The sequence below is a fragment of the Apis cerana genome, linkage group LG8 (genome assembly GCF_029169275.1).
Source record: "Apis cerana isolate GH-2021 linkage group LG8, AcerK_1.0, whole genome shotgun sequence".
In the NCBI taxonomy this organism is placed as follows: Eukaryota; Metazoa; Arthropoda; class Insecta; order Hymenoptera; family Apidae; genus Apis; species Apis cerana.
This window is the reverse complement of record NC_083859.1, coordinates 11,254,719-11,275,898: the sequence shown is the minus strand read 5'-3', so window position 1 is coordinate 11,275,898 and position 21,180 is coordinate 11,254,719. Positions and strand designations below refer to the sequence as shown.

Below are 21,180 nucleotides of genomic sequence, written 5' to 3'. Positions count from 1 at the left end.
AATATTTGTCTGTTACATTATTTTTATTTTTTTTTTTTTTTGCAATATTCTCTTTCGAAAATGCGAAGAAATAGATCGTTCGCGAAGAAAAATATGAAATACATTAATAATATATATTGAAATAATAAAGTAAGAATCAATGTTAAACAATTTTAAAAGAATATAGTTAAAATAACTCGATTATTTTAATCGAGATTATAAATTGCAAATTATTATCTCGAATGCAATTAATTTTTGAATTTATCTTTGCCAAAGATAGATGGCATTTATTTAAAATTTTCACAAATGGAGATAATATTGTAAATGAATAAATACGAAAAGTTAATTTAAATTTATTTATTATTCTTGGAAATAATTCTATTTATTTTTCTAAAAATTTCTTTGATAAGAAAAATAATTGGTATTTGATCCTTTTTAGGGATTTTTCATGAAATTTAGTTTGATTTTTTGCGTGATTTGTGCATTTATATAAATATAATGGTCTCTATAAATGTATCTATATTGCTAAATTCAAGAGCTAAAAAATATCTTTGAAAAATTTAATAAAAAAAAATTCAACTTCTCGAAATTAACTAATTCTATAATTTTCAAATAAATTTCTTTAAAATTAAACATCGATTTTTATCCAATTTTGCGATTATTATATTCAAAAGAATTTGAACTGATAATATGCGAATTTAATAAAAAATTAAGTGAAAGTGTTTTTAAGCTATCCATTTAACATTATTTATACACTAGGTTTCAAATTTAATCTGATACAATGAGAATTCGATTAATCGATTCACGATTATCCAAATTATCGATCTCGATTATTCAGATCATTGCATATGAGTAGCATATGAAAAAAACAAATGCTCAAAACGAAATATTTAGAATGAAAAACTGCTATTGAGAATTATTTGAAATTTTGAAAAAATTCTTTTTTTAAAAAAGAAAAAAAATCTTTTTAAAAGCTTTTATTCATAAATCATTTTTTTCTCTTTCGAATACCTTGTGATTTTCACAATCAATTTATTTTACCTCTTTCTCTTTCTTCCTTTTTTCTTCAAAAATAAATAAAAAGAAAAAGAAAAAATATCATATCGCGTTTGGAAGAAATGTTCGTGTCTACTAATCAACCGTACAAATGTATATAGATGACACATAGTATCTCGGTAAGTATGATATGGGTCAGAGGTAATGTGATTATCCTATTCCGAATAAGTATAAAAGCTCGCGTTAAGCCCGTAATCGGTACAAAACGTCGAAACGACGGGTGTCGACGGTGAAACGATATTTTTTTCCTCTCCCCCCTCCCATCCATTGCGAGGATGTTATCGAAGGTAGTTTTGTTGGTGGCGCTCGCTGCCATTTGCGGCGCGCAGGACGCCTCCTACGCCAGAAGGCATACCGCTGATATGGATTTCCTTCACAAGCAAAAGAAGATATTCGACCTGTTGCTTTACGTAAGGCAGGCAGACTTGAGCGATGCAGAGTGGTACGATGTAGGCAGGAACTATGACATGGAGAGCAATATGGACATGTACAAGGACAAGGTGATACTGTTGTTTATCAAGGATTTTAATGGAATTATGGAATTTCGAATAGATACTGTAGGATACTATATTAATCGAGACATGGGTATCTTGTTTGATTTAAAATAATAACGGATTGAGTATTTTTTTCGCTAATAATATAATTTTGATTTTACAATATGATTATTTGCGAAATTAGTTGAAATTAGTATTTTAATATGGATAGAACAAATTCATCAAAATGATTTCATTTATAAGTTTACCATTATTCAAAACATAAAAATATTTTTGACAAAATTAATATTGTAATTTATCGAGATAGAAATATAATCATTTTAATTATAATTTATGCATAGAATAGATACTACAGACCTGTTATTTTAACGTATTAATCGTATATATTTTATTAAAACTAAAAGAAAGTAATATCGAAGTAGTAAAGCGAGAAATATTGGAGACTTATACAACTAACATCTCATATATCGCAATATAACGCGTAACCTCTTATTTTATAACTTCAATAAAAAAATTGAATCTTAAATTTAATTAATTTTAGAATGTTGTACAAAAGTTCCTGTGGTGGTACAAACAGGGAATGTTCCTATCGCGTAGTGCCATTTTTACTCCGCTTAACTCTGAGCAGAAATACGAGGTGAGAATGTTGTTCGAGTTATTATACAATGCGAAAGACTTCCAAACGTTTTACAAAACTGCCGCTTGGGCCCGACTTCGGATGAATAGCGGCATGTTCACCACAGCGTTTTCTATCGCTGTCCTCTACAGATCTGACACTAAATACATGAGAGTTCCCGCGATCTACGAGATCTATCCCAATCATTTCTTCGACTCGAGTGTTATAGAAGAGGCACAATACTTAAAAATGTCTCGAGGTGACTATTAATTATTTTTATACATAATACATCATTTATTTTAATTTTTTTATAACTTCGCTAAGATTAAAAAGAGAAAAGATTCAAAATAAAAATTTAAAAATGTCTCTCGTTTATTGTTATAAGTTAATAATTATATAATGGATAGTAGGATATATTAGATAATAAAATATAATAGGTCATCAAGTTTTGTTAAATGACGGATTTTATATTTTTTGTTTTATGATTATGAGAAATTAATGAATTTTTTGATAAAATTAATATTATCGAGATAGAAATGTTATTTTCATAACATCATTTTAATTATATTTCATTTATATAAAATAGCAAAATAAATATAATTGTTTTATATTAAAGTTGAAAAACTAATAATACTAATTTTCAAATTTTCAAATTAATAAAAATCATAAATTCAAAACATTTCGAAAAGGAAAAAGAAATTTTTATAATAATTTTCGACAATAATTCATACAAAAATTTTATTCTACTATTTAATTGTATCTACTGATTTTAAGAATGATCGATAATATTTTTAGATATTTATTTTATCATGAATCTTCGAGAACTTTAATTATTACTTATTCACTTATAATTAAAGATTAATTTGTAAAATAACATTTTTCAGGCTCTAGCGTTGTGACTGGAATGAACAATATCGAAACATATATAGTGAACACGAATTATTCCAGTAAATATATGAGGGAATACAATGATCCGGAATACAAGCTTGATTACTTCATGGAAGATGTTGAATTGAATGCATATTATTACTACATGCGTGAAATGTTCCCTTATTGGATGTCCAGCAATCAATACCACATGCCCAAAGAAATACGTGGACACCTTTACTATTTCTTTCACAAACAATTGATGGCTAGGTACTTCCTCGAACGAATGTCAAACGATCTTGGTAAAACGGCGGAATTCGATTGGAATAAGCCCATCTATTCTGGATTTTACTCCACCATAATGTACTCCAATGGTGTAACTTTCCCACAGAGAAATAGATTTTCCTCTTTGCCCTATTATAAATATAAATATCTTAACGTAAGTAAAATTCGATTTTTTAAATAAGAAATAACAGAAAAGATGTCTAATGTCAAAATTAATTGCAAAAAATTTTAATTCCAAATTATAAAGACTTATAACGAAAAAAAAAATGGAAAAAATTTCATTCCTCAGGTAATCAACGCGTTGGAGATGCGTATAATGGACGCTATCGATTCCGGATACTTGATAGACGAATATGGAAAGAAGATAGACATTTATACACCAGAAGGTCTAAATATGCTTGGCAATGTGATAGAAGGAAACAGTGACTCTATTAATATGAAATTCTACGGTATGTACGATGCTCTTGCTCGTGATATCCTGGGCTTCAACCTTGACTTCCAGAACAAAAACAATTTAATCCCGAGCGCCCTTCAAAGTTATTCTACCAGCATGAGAGATCCAGCTTTCTATATGCTCTACAAAAAAATCTTGAATTATTTCTTGAGGTATGTTGATTCTTTCGATTCCATTGTTTTCTAATTTTTTAATCTTTCGATATTCGATGCTATTCAATTAATTTGCGATCTTTGTGTAAGGAGAAAAAAAATGAAGAAAATTATTAATTTTTTTTTTAACCTATTATTATTCAGATACAAGAAATTGCAGCCTCAGTACAGTCAAAGTGAACTGCAGATGCCAGGAGTTAAATTCGAATCTGTGAATATCGATAAACTGTACACGTACTTTGACAAATGTGACACTCTGATCAACAATGCAGTGTCAGTAGAAAACTTCAAAGGTGGAATGTATTTACGTTTGAAGGCGCGTCGTGCTTGTATGAACTACGAGCGATTCACTTACAAAATAAACATCAACAGCGATAAGGAAACGAAAGGAACGATGAGAATCTTCCTTGGGCCAGCCTTTGACGAGATCAAAAATGATATGGTCTATCTACAGAAATATTTCTATCTGTTCATGGAAATGGACCGATTTGTCGTAACACGTTAGTATTTTTTATTCGTTCCTCACATTATCATATAATGCAATATATCGAACACCAACGCTATTCAATTTAATTAATTCAGACTTGTTAAAATTTGAAATTTTAGTTATCCTAGTAACTCCTAGTAACTCCTAGTAAATCCTAGTAACTTAGGATTTTTTTTTAATCTAGTAGATCTTTGATTTAAAATTTGACTTGGAATTTCTCTTTCTTCCTATCGTATTTTTGATTCTTTCGCCGTGTTAAGTAAAGTGTTATTAACATAAAGATATTTTCTTCTAATTATCTAAAAATCTAAACTCTAAATTCGTTATTTTTACAGTCCGTCCCGGAAGGAACAGCATCGAACGCCACAGCTCGGAATCACCATTCACGACGTCGAGTATAATGCCAAGCGATGTATTCTACGACAAACTGAACAAAGCGATCAGCGGAAGCGAACCATTCACTTATTCTGAAAAAATATTGGGCTTCCCCGAACGTCTCATCTTGCCGCGTGGTAAACCGGAAGGTATGAGGTACAAGATGTTCTTCTTCCTGAGCTCGATGGACGAAAGCAACACGAAATCGTACGAAATACCTTTATACGGAAAAATGACATTGGATGACAAGCTGTTCGGATTTCCATTGGACAGACCCATGTGGGCATGGAACTTCACCATTCCTAACATGTACTTCAAGGATGTGTTCATATATAATCGTCCAAACGAGGAGAGTATGAATTATTGAACGAAAACGCAGTTTTCGTTTAAAACGGTGCACTTTTTTTATACGACCGCTTTGCAATATTCTGCAAGAAATTTTTTTAAATAAAGAATTCTGAATAAAACTGAATTTTTTTGCTTATTGATTGGTCTTTTTTTTTTATTATATAGATGAATTGATTAAGGTTATACGTAAAACATTGTTACCTGTTTGGTTGAAAAGATGACTCTGTAAAGTTAAATAAGATGAGAATCGAGAAAAAAAATTGCGTTTTATTATTTAATTATTGGCGATTGAAATATGTTTGGCATAGTGAATCGTATTCAATGCTATTTTTTTTATATTTTATATAAAATAATCAGTTCAGATGAAGTCATTGTAATAAGTGGCCTATCTAAAAATATCTTTTTTATCGTATCGATAGCTTTTCCTTTATCCAAAATTGAATTTTAAAATTATTTCGAGATCTAATTTAAAACTGATATAGTTTGATTTTATTCATCGAATAATCGCCAAGAATTATTCATGAAACGAAATATAATACTTCGATTAATCGATAATCGAGAACATAAAATTCGAGAACATTTGTATGTTTTTAACAATTTTTCGAGCGATAACTTGTTACTAGAAATATAGTATAATATCTTTCAAATATTTTTCAAACTTTCTTATAAATATTTATATTTATTATATAATATTATACGTATAATATTATTTTAATATCGTATATTTTGTGTTTTTATATTCTTTCATAATTTTTTAATATTAAAAATGATATTAAACATGATATAAATTTCAGATATAATATAATATGATATAATTTGATTATTTTTATAATAAACTGAAAAATGGTAGAAGTAATTTGCATCATTATAATGTGAAATATGTATCTGAAATATTATATCGAATGCAATCAATTTGTTCCACTTCAATTTCGATTTTAAAATTTTCAAATATTTTAGAACGTTCGAAATTTTAAGATTCAAACTCTTTTTTTACGATTCGAAATAGATACGTTAAGATTTTTCATAAATTTAACAAAATTTTTTAAATAAATATTTAATCAATAATCCGTTTAAGAAGAATATTTTCTACTCTTTAAAAATATATATACAATTTATACATCTATAAGTATATGAAATGTATTACAAAATAGAAAAAAGTTCAAGTTATCGTAATCCAAAAAACATTAGAAAAATTATGACTTATATAAAAACGATATGATCAAAAAGATCTCATGATGAAATCTTGAATAAATAAATAAAAAGAAAAATTAATAAAGAATTTATACTGTTAAAATTAATATTTTAAAATTATTTAAGATTATTATTGATTGACATTATTTATTTATTATATTATTTATATACTTTTTTATGTAAAGAAATAATCATTTTATATATCAAATTTAAAAAAGAAAAATATTCTTATTATGTGATCTTTACATTTTCAAATAAATATCTATAAATTTTATAAATAAATTAAAAAATTTGAGTATCTATTTTACATAACAATCTACAATTTTTCTTACAAATATGAAATTGCTTGAACTTTTTTGTATATACCTGAAAATATTTCAACGAAAGTGAACTCGAGTTTTGAAGGAATCCAACCACGTTTGATAATCCAAAAAGAAAAAAGTTCTAATGGAATCATGCTTGAAGCGATCGAAATGTTTCAAAGTACATGTGTAATTATAATATACGCACTTTGAACTTCCAATAAATACACAAATGCTATCAATATAATTTTTTTCTCGAGTTAGGCACATCTGTTATCGTTCTTTTTTCGTTCTTCTACCTCCACCGTCAACTGAGAACTCACTTTCAACGCACTTTCATTATTTCTTTCTACCAATAAATATCCTTTTGAAAGTTTCGTGTTCAATCATATAACATGAGTCAATTGAAAAATTAAAAATTAGTCAAAAATTATATTCATATACTTTATGTTTGAACAAATTATTTCCTCTTTCGAGGTACTTCTTTCTTAAACAATTTGCCACCAGGGGAAAATAAGCAATAATAACGTTGACTCTGCAAATAACAAACTGAAACTGATCTACTCTTAATCGAACCGTAATATGGTATACAATGGATGATGCAATATTTTTGCAATATTGCAAATTTGCATTTTTTGAATAAAGTACGATGGAACTGTAAATGAACAGGAGGGAGTGGAGGAAAGAGAAATCAAGTATAAAATATCCATAGAAAGCTTAAGTAATCCATGGATCTTTCGAAAATAAAATATAAAACAATCTTTGGACGAAATTACAATAACCAAAATTACGATGAATGATAATGATGCATATTTTGACTGCCATTACGATATATTTTATAAAATAATATATATATAAGCAGCAACATACATTATTATACATGTTATACATTATTATTATGAACATATAAATTATATAATTGTATAATTAGATCAATTGTATAATTTGATTGTATAATAAAATCTTCATATTTCGAAAATTATAAATACTAACTAAAATTTTATATTTGTAATTTTTCTCAAAACTGTTTCAAAATTACATTTCAAAATGATTAGATCATACAACTGTATCATTATACTTATTGTTTACAATTGTGGATCAGTATTTTCCAATCTTCTTTGCAATTTTTATTTCATATTCAAAGTTAAGTAAGTTTTGCGATAAAATAAATTCAATTAACAATAACCAAATGTATGTAAATTTTGCATGCATGAAGAAATGACAATCTAATTTTTTTACATATAGAGAATACGATATCTTAAAAACTCGTCTGGAGTTGGAACAAACAACCATCTTTATCTTATGTTATCAAAATTGATTTGAAGACCTACGTCAACTAAATATATCCTGTTCATTTTTGTAAACATAATAACCTAAATAAATAATCTAAATCGTCTGACCACTGTTTTCGATCATTTTTTTTTTTTGCACATCCGATAAGAATTTAGTCTCGATTGCGCAATTTGCAATCGACGAGAATTTTTTTCATTCCTCTGATCTATTCCCGCAAAATACCAAAATTAAAGAAATATCTGCTTTCGTATCGTCCTTATGACCGATGCTTATAATTTTACATTTTCGATATATAATTTCACATCGTTCTTTATTTCTCGAAAGATTTCATTTACATAGAGATATATATTGCATATCGCAATTTTATCGATTATATCAAATTTCGCGATCCAACCACATTAAAAGCAATACTAGTTTCTGAAGAAAAATATCGTGTATAATTGCGAGACGACAAATATCGATATCGCGAGATAACGATTATCGATATTTTATTACGAGAAGATTCACTCGACCGAACCTGACTCGACTCGAGCACGCTCACATTGACTCTCGTAAGAGTGAATGATAAGCTAAAAACTAATAATTGCAATCTTACATATTAAAAAAGAGTGAATGAACTTTCTCTGTGTCGAATGTGAATAAACTTCTTACTCTCATTGGATACAAGTCTAAATCGTTAATCCTCCTTGCTGGTACGATTAAATGTGATCAAATATGGTGCTCACTCTTTTTCTATAATTTAAATTATTCGTAAATAAATATTCTATTTTATGTAACTGTATCTTTAAACGAAAAAATAGAAAATAATTTGCAAAAAGAAAATTAAGTGGTAATTGATTTCATTATGTAATAACTTTCGAAGTTCTCAATTTGCAAAGTTATGAATTAATGTAACCATCTATCTATTTCTTAAAACAATTCTTAAAAAATGATTTCGTGGAATCAAGTTTCCTTCTTGATATCCTCCTATATAAGTTCCTTTGAAAATGGAAAAAGATGTTAAATGAATATTCCAATACATAAAAGGTTCGTTGAAAGAAAGAAATTGACACTAATGATATAACGCAATGTCAAACTCCAAAGTCATTCCAAAGAGTTCGCAAAACTATTTTAAAGGATAAATAAGTGGTTGACATCGGTATATCATCGTAATGTTCGATATTCGAATATAATAATTTTATCACGAGTTCGCAAAGTTCGCTCATTGTTAGATTTCGTATGTTATGTAAGTTAGGTTATTGATCTCATCAACTTTTCTCATTATTCTTTTTGCCTGTTAAAGCAAAGAAATAAATTATACGAAATCTTCATGATCAATTATATATAATTTACAAAGCAATAAAATTAATAATAATAATATCAGTTTGCCTTTTTATTCTTGTAATTTTTCTTCTAATCTAACGAGAATTTTTCGTTAGATTAACAATGATATCGTATGTATTATACTATTTTGTATTATCGATATAAACGTTATTTTCTTAAAGTTATATATCTTTAATTTTTAAATTCATTCTCGTATAATTCAACTTCTGCACTCGTAAATTTATATTTACGATCAATTAAAATTTGAAATTTGAAATGAAATAAATCATTGTTGTTCCTTATAATTTCATGCTTCGAATATCGTAATAACAAGTGTAAAGTGATAGATCGAAAATTAATTTTTTTGGGTGTATTTTATTATATGAATTTATCAAAATGATTGATAAAAAGAAACGTTAATTTTAAAATATATAATCAATTCGTTATATACCAATTATTACTTGCGTACAGATAATGGGATCACGTACGAATTTTTAGCGGCAATTTTACAACAAATAATTCTTCTTCCAATAAATATTATTTTTAAATATATAACATTTATTCAAAATTATTCATTATTTCGAAATTTATTCATATACCTCATAGATGCTCCAATAAATTTATTTCTCATAATATCAATTAATTAATTCTTTCGTCACACAACAATAATAGCTATTTATTAAAATATTCCTAATTTTATTAATTTTTACGCTAAGAAAACTAATTAATCAATTTTGAATTCACTCGTAATATGACTTTAGAAAAATTATTTTTAATACATTTTCGTATCGAGTTGCGTAATTACAATGATTCAATCGTCTAAATTGCACCCTACCCTATCTTTATCAACGATTAAAAGGCAAAAAAAAATGTAAGATAAACCGTCTACTTTCACCACCCTCGCGACCTTACCCTAAATCGACCCGAATGATACACATTATCGATCTTTTATCGAAGTTCAACGATTTCGAATTTGAGTATATAAACTGGTGACTGGCCCGGTCTCTTCCAACTACGGTTCAACGAATGATCGTGATCATGAAGGCCGGTTTCCTATTTTTCGCGAGTTTCTGTTTGCTTGTCCAGGCAGTGCCCAACAAGGTCGCCGACAAGACATATATCACTAGGCAGAAGAACATCTACGAACTCTTCTGGCATGTGGACCAACCGACCGTTTACCATCCGGAACTCTACCAGAAGGCGCGCACTTTCAATCTCGTTGAAAATCTCGACAACTACAATGACAAAGTAAGTAGAAATAAATGAAGATTTTAACATTTTAAGCTTGAAATATTTTATAAGAGTTTATAATAATTTGTTATCAATGAGGATGATCTAAGACTAAATGGAATTTCATATTTTTTAATTGAGTCGATGAATATATTGTTAATATATTCGTATAAGTATTGGAGATATTTGGAAAAAAAAAATAAAGCGAAATAGAGTGAAATTGTTCCAAACAAATAAATTACGAACTTAATAAATAAATCTTAACATTTTTTGCATATCAATTTTTATGTTTACCTTGTCTTTTAGAGAATATATTAACACTCTGTGTACAAAGTAAGGTTTACACTATACAAAAATACAGTTGCTTAGACGAGAACGTACATAACGCATAATATAAAAATATTCTCTATATTACAATCAATTATCGATTATACGTACAGAAAAATATTGTTTAACGAATCAAGAATCATTGAAATGCTCTAAGCATTTGATATCAATAAAATTTCCTATATCATAATAAAATCATAATAAAATTATAAACAAAAATTTTTTTCTTCTTTTTCATTTTTTAAGTCTGCATTTCTTTTTTCTTGTTTAATAATAGGAAGCGGTGAACGAGTTTATGCAACTCTTGAAACATGGAATGCTTCCACGTGGCCAAGTGTTCACGATAATGAACAAGGAAATACGCCATCAAACCGTGGTGCTTTTCCGTCTTCTGCACAGCGCCAAAACATTCGACGTGTTCTATAACACAGCTGTCTGGGCCAGATTCAATGTAAACGAACAAATGTTCTTGTACGCGTTAAGCGTAGCCGTGATCCACCGTGTTGACACCAAACTGATGAAATTGCCGCCATTGTACGAGGTGATGCCACATTTATTCTTCAATGATGACGTTATGCAGAGAGCTTACAATATCGCCATGGGTGACACAGGTTGGCTATGCAGAAACTGTTTTATTTTTTATTTTTATTTCTATATACGAATATATAAACTTTGAAGTGATTAAAAGAAACTTGATGAACACTTATAGAGTGGTAGAATTGAAATTTAATCTATGAAAATTCTTGTTCAATTTTAAAACTTTGATAGAAAGTTTCATTCGAATTCTTTCAATTCTGAGTTCTATACGACTCAACAAAAATTTCAAATTTAATGAACAGAGGTATTTATTCAGTCTTTATCCTATATGCGCGATTTTATCCAATTTTAGAAAATTTGGGAATTGAAAAATTTTTTCAACTCATTTTGAACATATAATCTATTCCTATATGACTTAATCAAATTATCTTAGAGACAATAAATAGAATATATTTAGATCGTTTCGAAAATTTATTCAATTTCAATCGATGAGTTTATTAAATATTATTATTATTTATTATATACAATCTTCTATTCTTTCTTTTATTCGTATATTTAAGAATGAATTTATAATTCTTTATGAAAGGAAGAAACAGGTTAAATTTTGAAATTAAAAATTATTCATGAAAATTTTCTTTCATTTTTAATAGCTGACATGAAGAAAACTTATAACAACATCGATTATTACTTACTTGCGGCAAATTATACCGGATGGTACTTAACCAAACACAACGTACCCGAGCAGAGATTAAATTACCTCACCGAAGATGTTGGCCTCAACTATTTCTACTTCCTGTATAATCACAATTTTCCACCTTTCATGCTTTCAAACTCGCTCAGCTTTCCACAAATTCGCGGTGAATTCTATTTCTTCCTCCATAAGCAGCTATTGAACAGGTACGTTACTTTACCAAACCGAAGAATAAGATATTTTTATAGACAGTTTCAATTTTCCTGCAAATATAAAAAAATAATATTCTCGTGTAAGAAACATAATACAACGACATCTACGAATTAAAATTCATCTCGCAGATATTACCTTGAGAGACTTAGTAACGACATGGGTGAGGTTAGTTATGTGAGCCTAGAACATCCCATACCGACTGGATATTATCCTACCATGAGATTCCGCAATGGACTTGCCTTCCCCCAAAGAGAAACTGGTGCTACAGTTCCACTCCATATGCAAAAATATGTTCAAGTAAACACTTTTCTAAATATTAACAATAATATTATGATAAATCAACGAGAGAATAATTATTTCATTCAAATTTTAAATTATAGATGATCCACGATTTCCATACCAGGATCTCAACCGCCATCGATCTTGGCTACGTTGTAGATGCATATGGCAATCACGTCAAGCTGTACACGAAGCAAGGACTGAACGTTCTTGGTAATATCGTTCAAGGTAACGCAGATAGCGTTAACGTACAATTATACGGAAAATTGGATCTGCTCATGAGAAAAGTCCTCGGTTTCGGTTACGAATCCAACGTCAAGTATCAAGTCGTGCCATCCGCTCTTCAAATGTGGTCTACCAGCTTGAGAGATCCTGTATTCTTTAGCATATACAAGACCATCGTTGATTATTATCACAAGTACGTGTTATTCCTCTATATAATTCTCATGTTATCCAATTCGTTAATTTTCACTGCATTAAAAAAGAAAAAATTAATTGAAAGCGTACGTATTTTAGATACAAGGAGAACCTTCCGAAGTACACCGCGGAAGAATTAAATTTCCCAGGTGTAAGCATCGAATCCGTGTCCGTGGACAAACTCGTCACTTATTTTGATCATTTTGAATCCTTGTTAAACAATGGAGTGTCGATTCAAAGTCACGCAAAAGCCAAGAGCACCATGATCAAAGCTCGACAATACAGGCTGAACCACAAACCTTTCACTTATCACATCACCGTGAATAGCGACAAAAACATCAAAGGTATAGTCCGTATCTTCCTTGGACCGAAATACGACGAGTTCGGCCATGAAGTTGACCTCGTGCACAATTACATGAACTTCATGCAGATGGACGAGTTCGTGGTTAACCGTACGTATCATTTTTATCGTTTACAAATTATATAAATAAGAATAGTTTCTCTTGTATCTGTTACGTATATTCTATCATTGGAAAGAAGTGACAAGAGATGATGAATGCGGATTTGAACGCGGTCAAAACGTGTTCATTTTCACATGAATTCTTCTTTCTAATGTGCTATTTACAGATAAGGACAATCTTTCATATAATTTCATAATTGGAAATAATTACTTTTACAAAAAATTCCTCTATTTTATATATTAATATTCAATCTTCTAAATCTAAAAAGTAGTCAAAATTTCGAATAAACTTTAAGCAATAACTTTATTAGTTATATTATTAGCTATTAGTTCATGATTATTCGATTATTCTAAGTAACAAATTGTCGAAGTAACTTTATTTTTAACTTCGATCGTTAAAATTTTCCCCATTCCTTTATTCTAACAGCATAATCTTTATCAATGGATAAAAATAGTCAATTCTCTTTTTTTCCACCCCTTTTTTTTCATCGCTTTGATTTTTTTTCGCAGTGAAAAGCGGAAGCAACACGATCGAGAGAAACAGCCACGAATCCATCTTCGTCGTCCCCGACGAAGTTCCCAGCGATGTGCTGTACAACAGGCTGGTGGTCAGCGAGGACGGTAGCGAGTCCTTCAAGTATTCTTCCCAGCCTTACGGCTTCCCTGAGAGGCTTCTTCTGCCCAAGGGCAAGAAAGAAGGTATGCCGTACAATCTGCTCGTGGTCGTCTCGCCATTCGACGACTTGAACGTCGTCCAAATAGACTCCCCTGTATTGGGCCGCAACATTTACGATGGACGTTCTATGGGCTACCCTCTGGACAAGCCTGTCGATCCTTTGTTTTTAGTCCTGTCCAATGTCCAAATGAAGGAGGTTCTCGTTCATCATAGGGAGATGGAGGAGTTGAACGTTGCCCTGTAAAAACGTGTAGAATTTAATAAGTAGATTTAATCTTTCTTTCCTTGTTTTTTCTTTTTTAAATTATTTGAAGTAGGAAAAAAAAATTCGTTTAAAGGAAGAGAGATGTAGAGAGAAAAAAAGAGATGTGAACGAAATAAAAATAAAAATATGAAAATTATAAATTTTTTTTTTAATTCTTGCGCTCCTGTTATCTCACCATGAGAAAGAAATTATTAATTAAGTCACTTAATTAATAATTAAGTCACTTAACAATAACAATGGAAAATTTGTATTTTTGCAAAAAGGTATTAGAGGTATGATGAGTTATGAGTTAGAGATAATTTATAAGTAACTCTTTTAAATTTCGTGTTATTAATTTATTAATTTATCTGTAAAAATTGATTAAAAAAGAAAAGAAAAGAAAAGTTTGAACAAGAGATAAACATTATCTAATATTAATTTTAAACGTAATAAACATTTATATTTCACATTATTTGAAAGAGAATGCGCGATTAAAACAGCTGTGAAACACAAGAAACAAATTTATAAATAAGAATATGTTAATTGCAAAAATGATTTTTATTTATATTTAAATGTTCTAAAAATTAATATATTTTCTAACTTGATTAATCATTATGATTAATCATCATTTTGACGATAATTGAAGATTATTGATTATTAAATTTTCAATAATTAAAAGACCAAATTAAATTAGTATACGCATAAGGATCTGAATAAATTGAATATCCATCGGTACGACAAAACAACAGCTGTGCAGACAAGAGGACTTCATTTCCGGCATAAATCATGTAGAAATTATCATCGGAGACAATAGTATCCCTTGACTATAATGAATTATTAACCAATCCAGGCTGATAATGGGAAGAAAACTGTGATCTCGAGTAAGAGCAAGTGTTTCGCACGATAATTGCAATCGAGCAACGATAAAACGTTTTTATACATTCTTATATGTATCTTAATGTTGTAATGATATACGATTACGAGAAAATACTTGCAACATAAATAGTTACGCAGCGATAGAGATAAAACAAATGTGTATATCCTGTATTCGTACATGTGTGCTTTAACTTTCGATCAAAAAAATCAGGATCTAAATTTTTAATATTTTTCGTTTTTTTTTTTTAGTAAAATTTAATAGCAGAATTAAAAATTTTTATTTATATTATATTGATTATTGATACATTTCATATATCGATAATTTATATATTGACATGTTATTCTTTGTTATAGTTTCATGCAACGATATGAATCCAATTGAAAATATTTGGAGTTTATTTGAAACATTTATGCGTACATTTCAAAAACATTTCAAAAAAAAATTCTAAAAATTCGTTTGATAAAATCGAAAAATAAAAAATAAAAAGTAAATTGCTGTAATTAAATGCAAAAGAGAAAGAGTAAAACGAATTATTCGTATGAATGTATACCTGTATTTTAGTGATTAATAAAAGTAATAATAAAAGTTAAATACCGTGTCTAATAAATTTCATATCAAATTCAGTCTAATAAATTTTATTAAAAACACGAAAAATTGAAAATTGCGAATGACCTTAATTTTTTGGTCAAGGATCGTATATTATATGCATAATTTATCATCTCTATGCTTGCAATATTCTTTATTTTTTCTCTTTTTTTTAATGTTTTCATAAATTCTTATTCGAGTTTCTCTATGTAATTATTTTTATGCAAAACACAATATAATTCCGTGAATTTGTACTTTTTTTTTTGGGAAAAATAATTTTTGATGAATTTGGATTTTATTTTCTTAATTTTAAAAGAGTCTCTTTAATATTTAATATTATCGGATATTAAGAGCGTGTAAATATATAATTAAATGTTAATAATTATAAAATCGAATGAAGGTAAGAAATTCTATGTAAAGTTATAGATTGGGTTATTCTTATCCCATGATGATATTGACTTGCGGTAAACATAATAATTGTTATTCGATTTTAGTATCGAGGAGTTGTATAATAATTCTCTTTATCTTTTAAAAATTTATTTTTCAATCGACTTATCGACATTATCTTGTGATTATTTTATTCCTCTTAATTCAAATCGCATAAAAAATAATCTTCATTGACCTTCGCTGTCATATAACTTTATTTTACGAAAATGTATAATTATATGCATACCCTTATTAAAACTTTAAAATTTATTTAAAATTTATTTCATATAAAAAATTTATTTTTCCTTCGTATAGCCGATATAAATTTTATTCAATTAAAGTTACGATTCGAAATTAATAAAAATTATTCATCGAATAATGTTGACACGAATTAAAAATCATAAGACACTTCAATAAGATATTTTTATAAACGTAATTATCTTTAAAAATTAATCTCATTCTTAATAAAACGAAAATATAATTTTTTTTTCGTCCAATTACAAGTTATAAAAACGTTCACGCTTTATCTACGTGAAGGATTAACAATTATAGCTTGAACTATAGCTCCACATATGGTATTATTTATATCCAACATAATAAAAATCAACTAAAGGATTTCATCGGTCAAATGGAAATTTACTTTGGTTATTTGATTTGGTAAATGGGGAATCGAAAAAGCAAATGGAACGAGGGAGGAAGAATCGAGGGGGAGGGGATGAGAGTATGAGGGTATAAGAGTAGCCGCGCTTCAAGCATCTCCACTCTCAGATTCTGCGGTTTTCATCTTCTCGAAAATATGTTTATACCGTCGCAAGTATGGCTGGTTGGCTTATTGGCCTTCAGTTTGGTCGGTGCAGAATATTACGACACGAAAACAGCGGACAAGGATTTCCTTTTAAAACAGAAGAAGGTGTATAATCTGCTTTATCGCATCGCTCAACCAGCTTTGGCGAACATTACATGGTATAACGAGGGTCAAGCATGGAACATAGAAGCCAACATCGATTCCTACACCAATGCGGTGAGTAATCGTAAAAATTAAACAGAATGAATCCCAATCTCTTCAATCAAATGTTATTCCTGTATAAATGTTTATAACATTCCTTTTTAAAAATTATTCCACGATTAAGTAAGAAAATAATTCTAAAATTCTGAATTTTGTTAAGTTTCATTAGTAAAAATACATTTAGAAAAATATAAAAAAAAGTTTTCCAAAATTATTGACAAAATAATATATAAATATATAAATATAAAATATAATTTTTAAAAATTATATACTCGTGAATTTTCAGGCTGCGGTGAAGGAATTCCTTTCTATATACAAACATGGGATGCTTCCACGTGGAGAATTATTTTCTCTCTATTATCCGCAACTCCTTAGGGAAATGGTAGCTTTGTTCAAATTGTTCTATCATGCGAGAGATTTCGACATTTTCTTCAAGACAGCTCTCTGGGCGAAAAACAATATAAACGAGGCGCAATACATATACGCTTTGTACAGCGCCGTGATTAGAAGACCGGATACCAAATTCATCCAATTGCCACCAATTTACGAGATATGCCCCTATTTCTTCTTCAATTCAGAAGTATTGCAAAAAGCCAATCACGCTCTGATTTTTGGGAAATTAGGTAATATATACGTTCTTGTTTTTAACAGTTTTCAAAAAGTTTATGCGAAATTTTCTTCAATTGCACAAGATGAATGATAATTCTCTTCCATTAATTAACTCGTTCGTAATGTTGTTCCTTCTTAAAAATTCCTTCTACGATTAATCGAAAAACAATGCTTATACAATTTTTTTCTTTTTTTGGAATTCTAATTTTGCAAAGGAATAGTTTTATATATTAGTAATCTTTGACAAATATTTTATTCGTGTAGAAAAATTGAAATAATAAAATATTTTTTTCATTTAAAATTTCCTTAAATAAAGATTCGAAGAATTATTTTACGTATAAATGATTAAAATAATAAAAATAAGTAGATATATGTAATTATATTTCTATCTCAATAAATATTAATTTTATAAGAAACATTTTCAATAATGCAAAATAAAAATTACGAATTCTGTCATATTTTTGGTTATGTCAAATATTCAAATACTACTATAATCGTGATCGAAATTATTTGATTTCAGACACAAAAACAACTGGAAAGTACAAAGAATACATAATTCCAGCAAATTATTCGGGCTGGTATCTGAATCACGATTACAACTTGGAGAATAAACTAAATTATTTTATCGAGGATATCGGATTAAATACTTACTATTTCTTCTTGCGTCAAGCATTCCCATTCTGGTTACCATCGAAGGAATATGATTTGCCGGATTATCGTGGAGAAGAATACTTATATAGTCACAAGCTATTATTGAACAGATATTACTTAGAAAGGCTTTCCAATGATTTACCTTATCTCGAGGAGTTCGACTGGCAGAAACCATTTTACCCTGGTTATTATCCTACCATGACTTATTCTAATGGATTACCATTCCCCCAAAGGCCGATCTGGAGCAACTTGCCCATCTACAAATACAAATACATCAGGGTAATCAAAAAAATTCGAGTGTTTCTAGATTTTTTTAACAAGAATTATTCTATCAATATTTAGATTATTAAACGATTGAATGCTATCCAAAAATGTGGGAACATCCATTAACTGGAAATTCCTGAGATAATTTCAAGAAACATTTTCCTTTTCTTTCTTATTAATAAAAAATATTGACCAATCACAGAGCATGTGATCTAATCGAATAGTGTTGACTATGAGCATGAACAAATTCAAACAACGTATATCGAAGAAAGTATGTTCTTATCGAAAATTATATCGAATTATATCACAAATAATGAGTAACTATTATACTCGATTAGACTAATGTTAATAAAACCGTAACGAAAATTTTCACAAAAAAAACATTGCTTGAAATTACCTCGAAAATTTATCCAGTTAATGGATACATTTTTGGAATAGCCTGTGTATACGAAGAATATGATAATATATACGTATATTCTATAGAAATCATTCGATCAATCCGATTAAAGTAATTTTGATTTCATTGAAGGAAATTATAAACAAGGAATCGAGAATATCGGCAGCAATCGATTCTGGTTATATTCTGAACAATGATGGAAAGTGGCACAATATTTATAGCGAGAAAGGTTTGAACATTCTTGGAAATATAATCGAAGGTAATGCCGATTCGTACAACACTGAATTCTATGGTAGCATCGATACACTTGCGAGGAAAATCCTTGGTCACAATTTAGAAGCAGCAAGCAAGTATCAAATTGTTCCTAGCGCCTTGGAAATTTTCTCCACATCTATGAAAGATCCCGCATTCTATCGAATCTATAAAAGAATAACTGATTATTATTATAGGTAATTAATTTTAATTTCTTTTATTTTAATTCATTTAATTTCTTTTAATTTAATTAATTTTAATTTTACAATATATCCTATAATTTTAAATAAATTTAATAGTAATAAATTATTAAATCTAAATATATTATTTTCTATATCATTTTTCAGAATTTTTAACGAAGAAAAAAAATAAAATCATTTTAAAAAGAAAATCGTTTTCTAACGAAAGAGTATAATGTTTAATATCGATTTAATGTTATGTTTGTTTTCAGCTACAAAATGCATCAAAAACCGTACAATAAAGATGAAATTATTTATCCCAATTTGAAGATCGAATCTTTTACTGTGGATAAATTAATTACATATTTTGAACAATTTGATGCAACAATCAATAATGGATTGTTACTTGAAGAACAAAGAAATGATGATAAATTGTTTTTAATTAAAATTAGACAGTATCGTTTAAATCACAAACCGTTTAACTTCCATATTACTATCAATTCTGATAAACCAATGAAAGCAGTCATTAGAATTTTTATCGGACCAAAATATGATTCGCATCACAAACTGATTGAAATTCCAGAAGATCTGAAATACTTTTACGAAATTGACAATTGGATGCTAGATTGTAAGTTTGTTCATTTTTACTTCTTTCTGTCAATTTTGTTTACTTATTCAATAATAAAAGAAGGAATTAAAATGATTACTTTTATTCTCTCTAATAATAATAATAATAATTATTTGTTATATTATTTTCAACAGTGAATTCCGGTTTGAACAAAATTACACGTAACAGTTTAGATTGTTTCTTCACGATGAATGATCTAGAGCCGAGCGAGATATTTTATGAAAAGATCGAAACATCTCTCAACGGTGACAAACCATTCACTTACAATGAAAGAATTTTTGGATTCCCAGGAAGATTGTTATTGCCCAGGGGTAAAAAGGAAGGAATGCCATTCCAGCTGTTCTTATACGTTAGTCCAGTCTCTTCGGAATATAATCAATACAATTCGAGAATATGGGGTGATTACAAATTTGACAAAAGACCGTTTGGTTTTCCGTTAGATAAACCTCTCTATGATTTCAATTATGATGAGTCTAATATGTTGTTCAAAGATATTCTTATTTATCACAAGGATGAATTTGATATGAATATCACTTACTAATTATTTTCTTTTTTTATTTGTATCTTTCACATTTATTTTTATAATATTATAATTTTGTAATAAATGTCTTCTTTTATCCCCCAATACGTTTTATTTTGTCCATCTTTTTTACACATGGATGTATATTTTTATATCGAATATAAAATTACAATATATAATAAATAAAAAAATAATTAATAAATAAATAAATAGATTTCTAATAAGTAAAATTAAATGAATCAATAAATGAATTATTATAATGTAATGTATAATGTATAAAAAATATTAAATTAATATATATTAAATATTAATTTAGAATGTTAGAATAAGTAATTGATACTATTCTCCGTATATAGAATTTATTCAAATGTTTGATTCCAATTCATAATTTATCATGAAAATTTCAGGAAAAATTTTATCTAAATTTAGTTTTATATAGGTATAATTCTTATGTTAAACACAATTGACTATATATAATAATAATTAGCTAACGTTATCTTTTAAAAATTAA

The 21,180-nt window shown here is 28.3% G+C and overlaps 1 protein-coding gene across 1 annotated transcript; it reads left to right on the top strand.

Annotated features, from left to right (window-relative positions):
- The first annotated feature begins 1,213 nt into the window (after positions 1–1,213).
- LOC107999943 (uncharacterized) lies at positions 1,214–20,774 on the top strand. Its single transcript, XM_062078896.1, has 19 exons — positions 1,214–1,535; positions 2,071–2,404; positions 3,030–3,451; positions 3,587–3,903; positions 4,048–4,403; positions 4,726–5,129; positions 10,195–10,449; positions 11,036–11,369; positions 11,946–12,192; positions 12,328–12,496; positions 12,580–12,896; positions 12,995–13,347; positions 13,866–14,272; positions 16,891–17,184; positions 17,456–17,792; positions 18,299–18,708; positions 19,223–19,539; positions 19,794–20,149; positions 20,284–20,774. Exons 1-19 carry the CDS (start codon positions 1,311–1,313, stop codon positions 20,688–20,690), a joined length of 6,261 nt encoding a protein of 2,086 aa, XP_061934880.1. The 5' UTR covers positions 1,214–1,310; the 3' UTR covers positions 20,691–20,774.
- Positions 20,775–21,180: the final 406 nt, after the last annotated feature.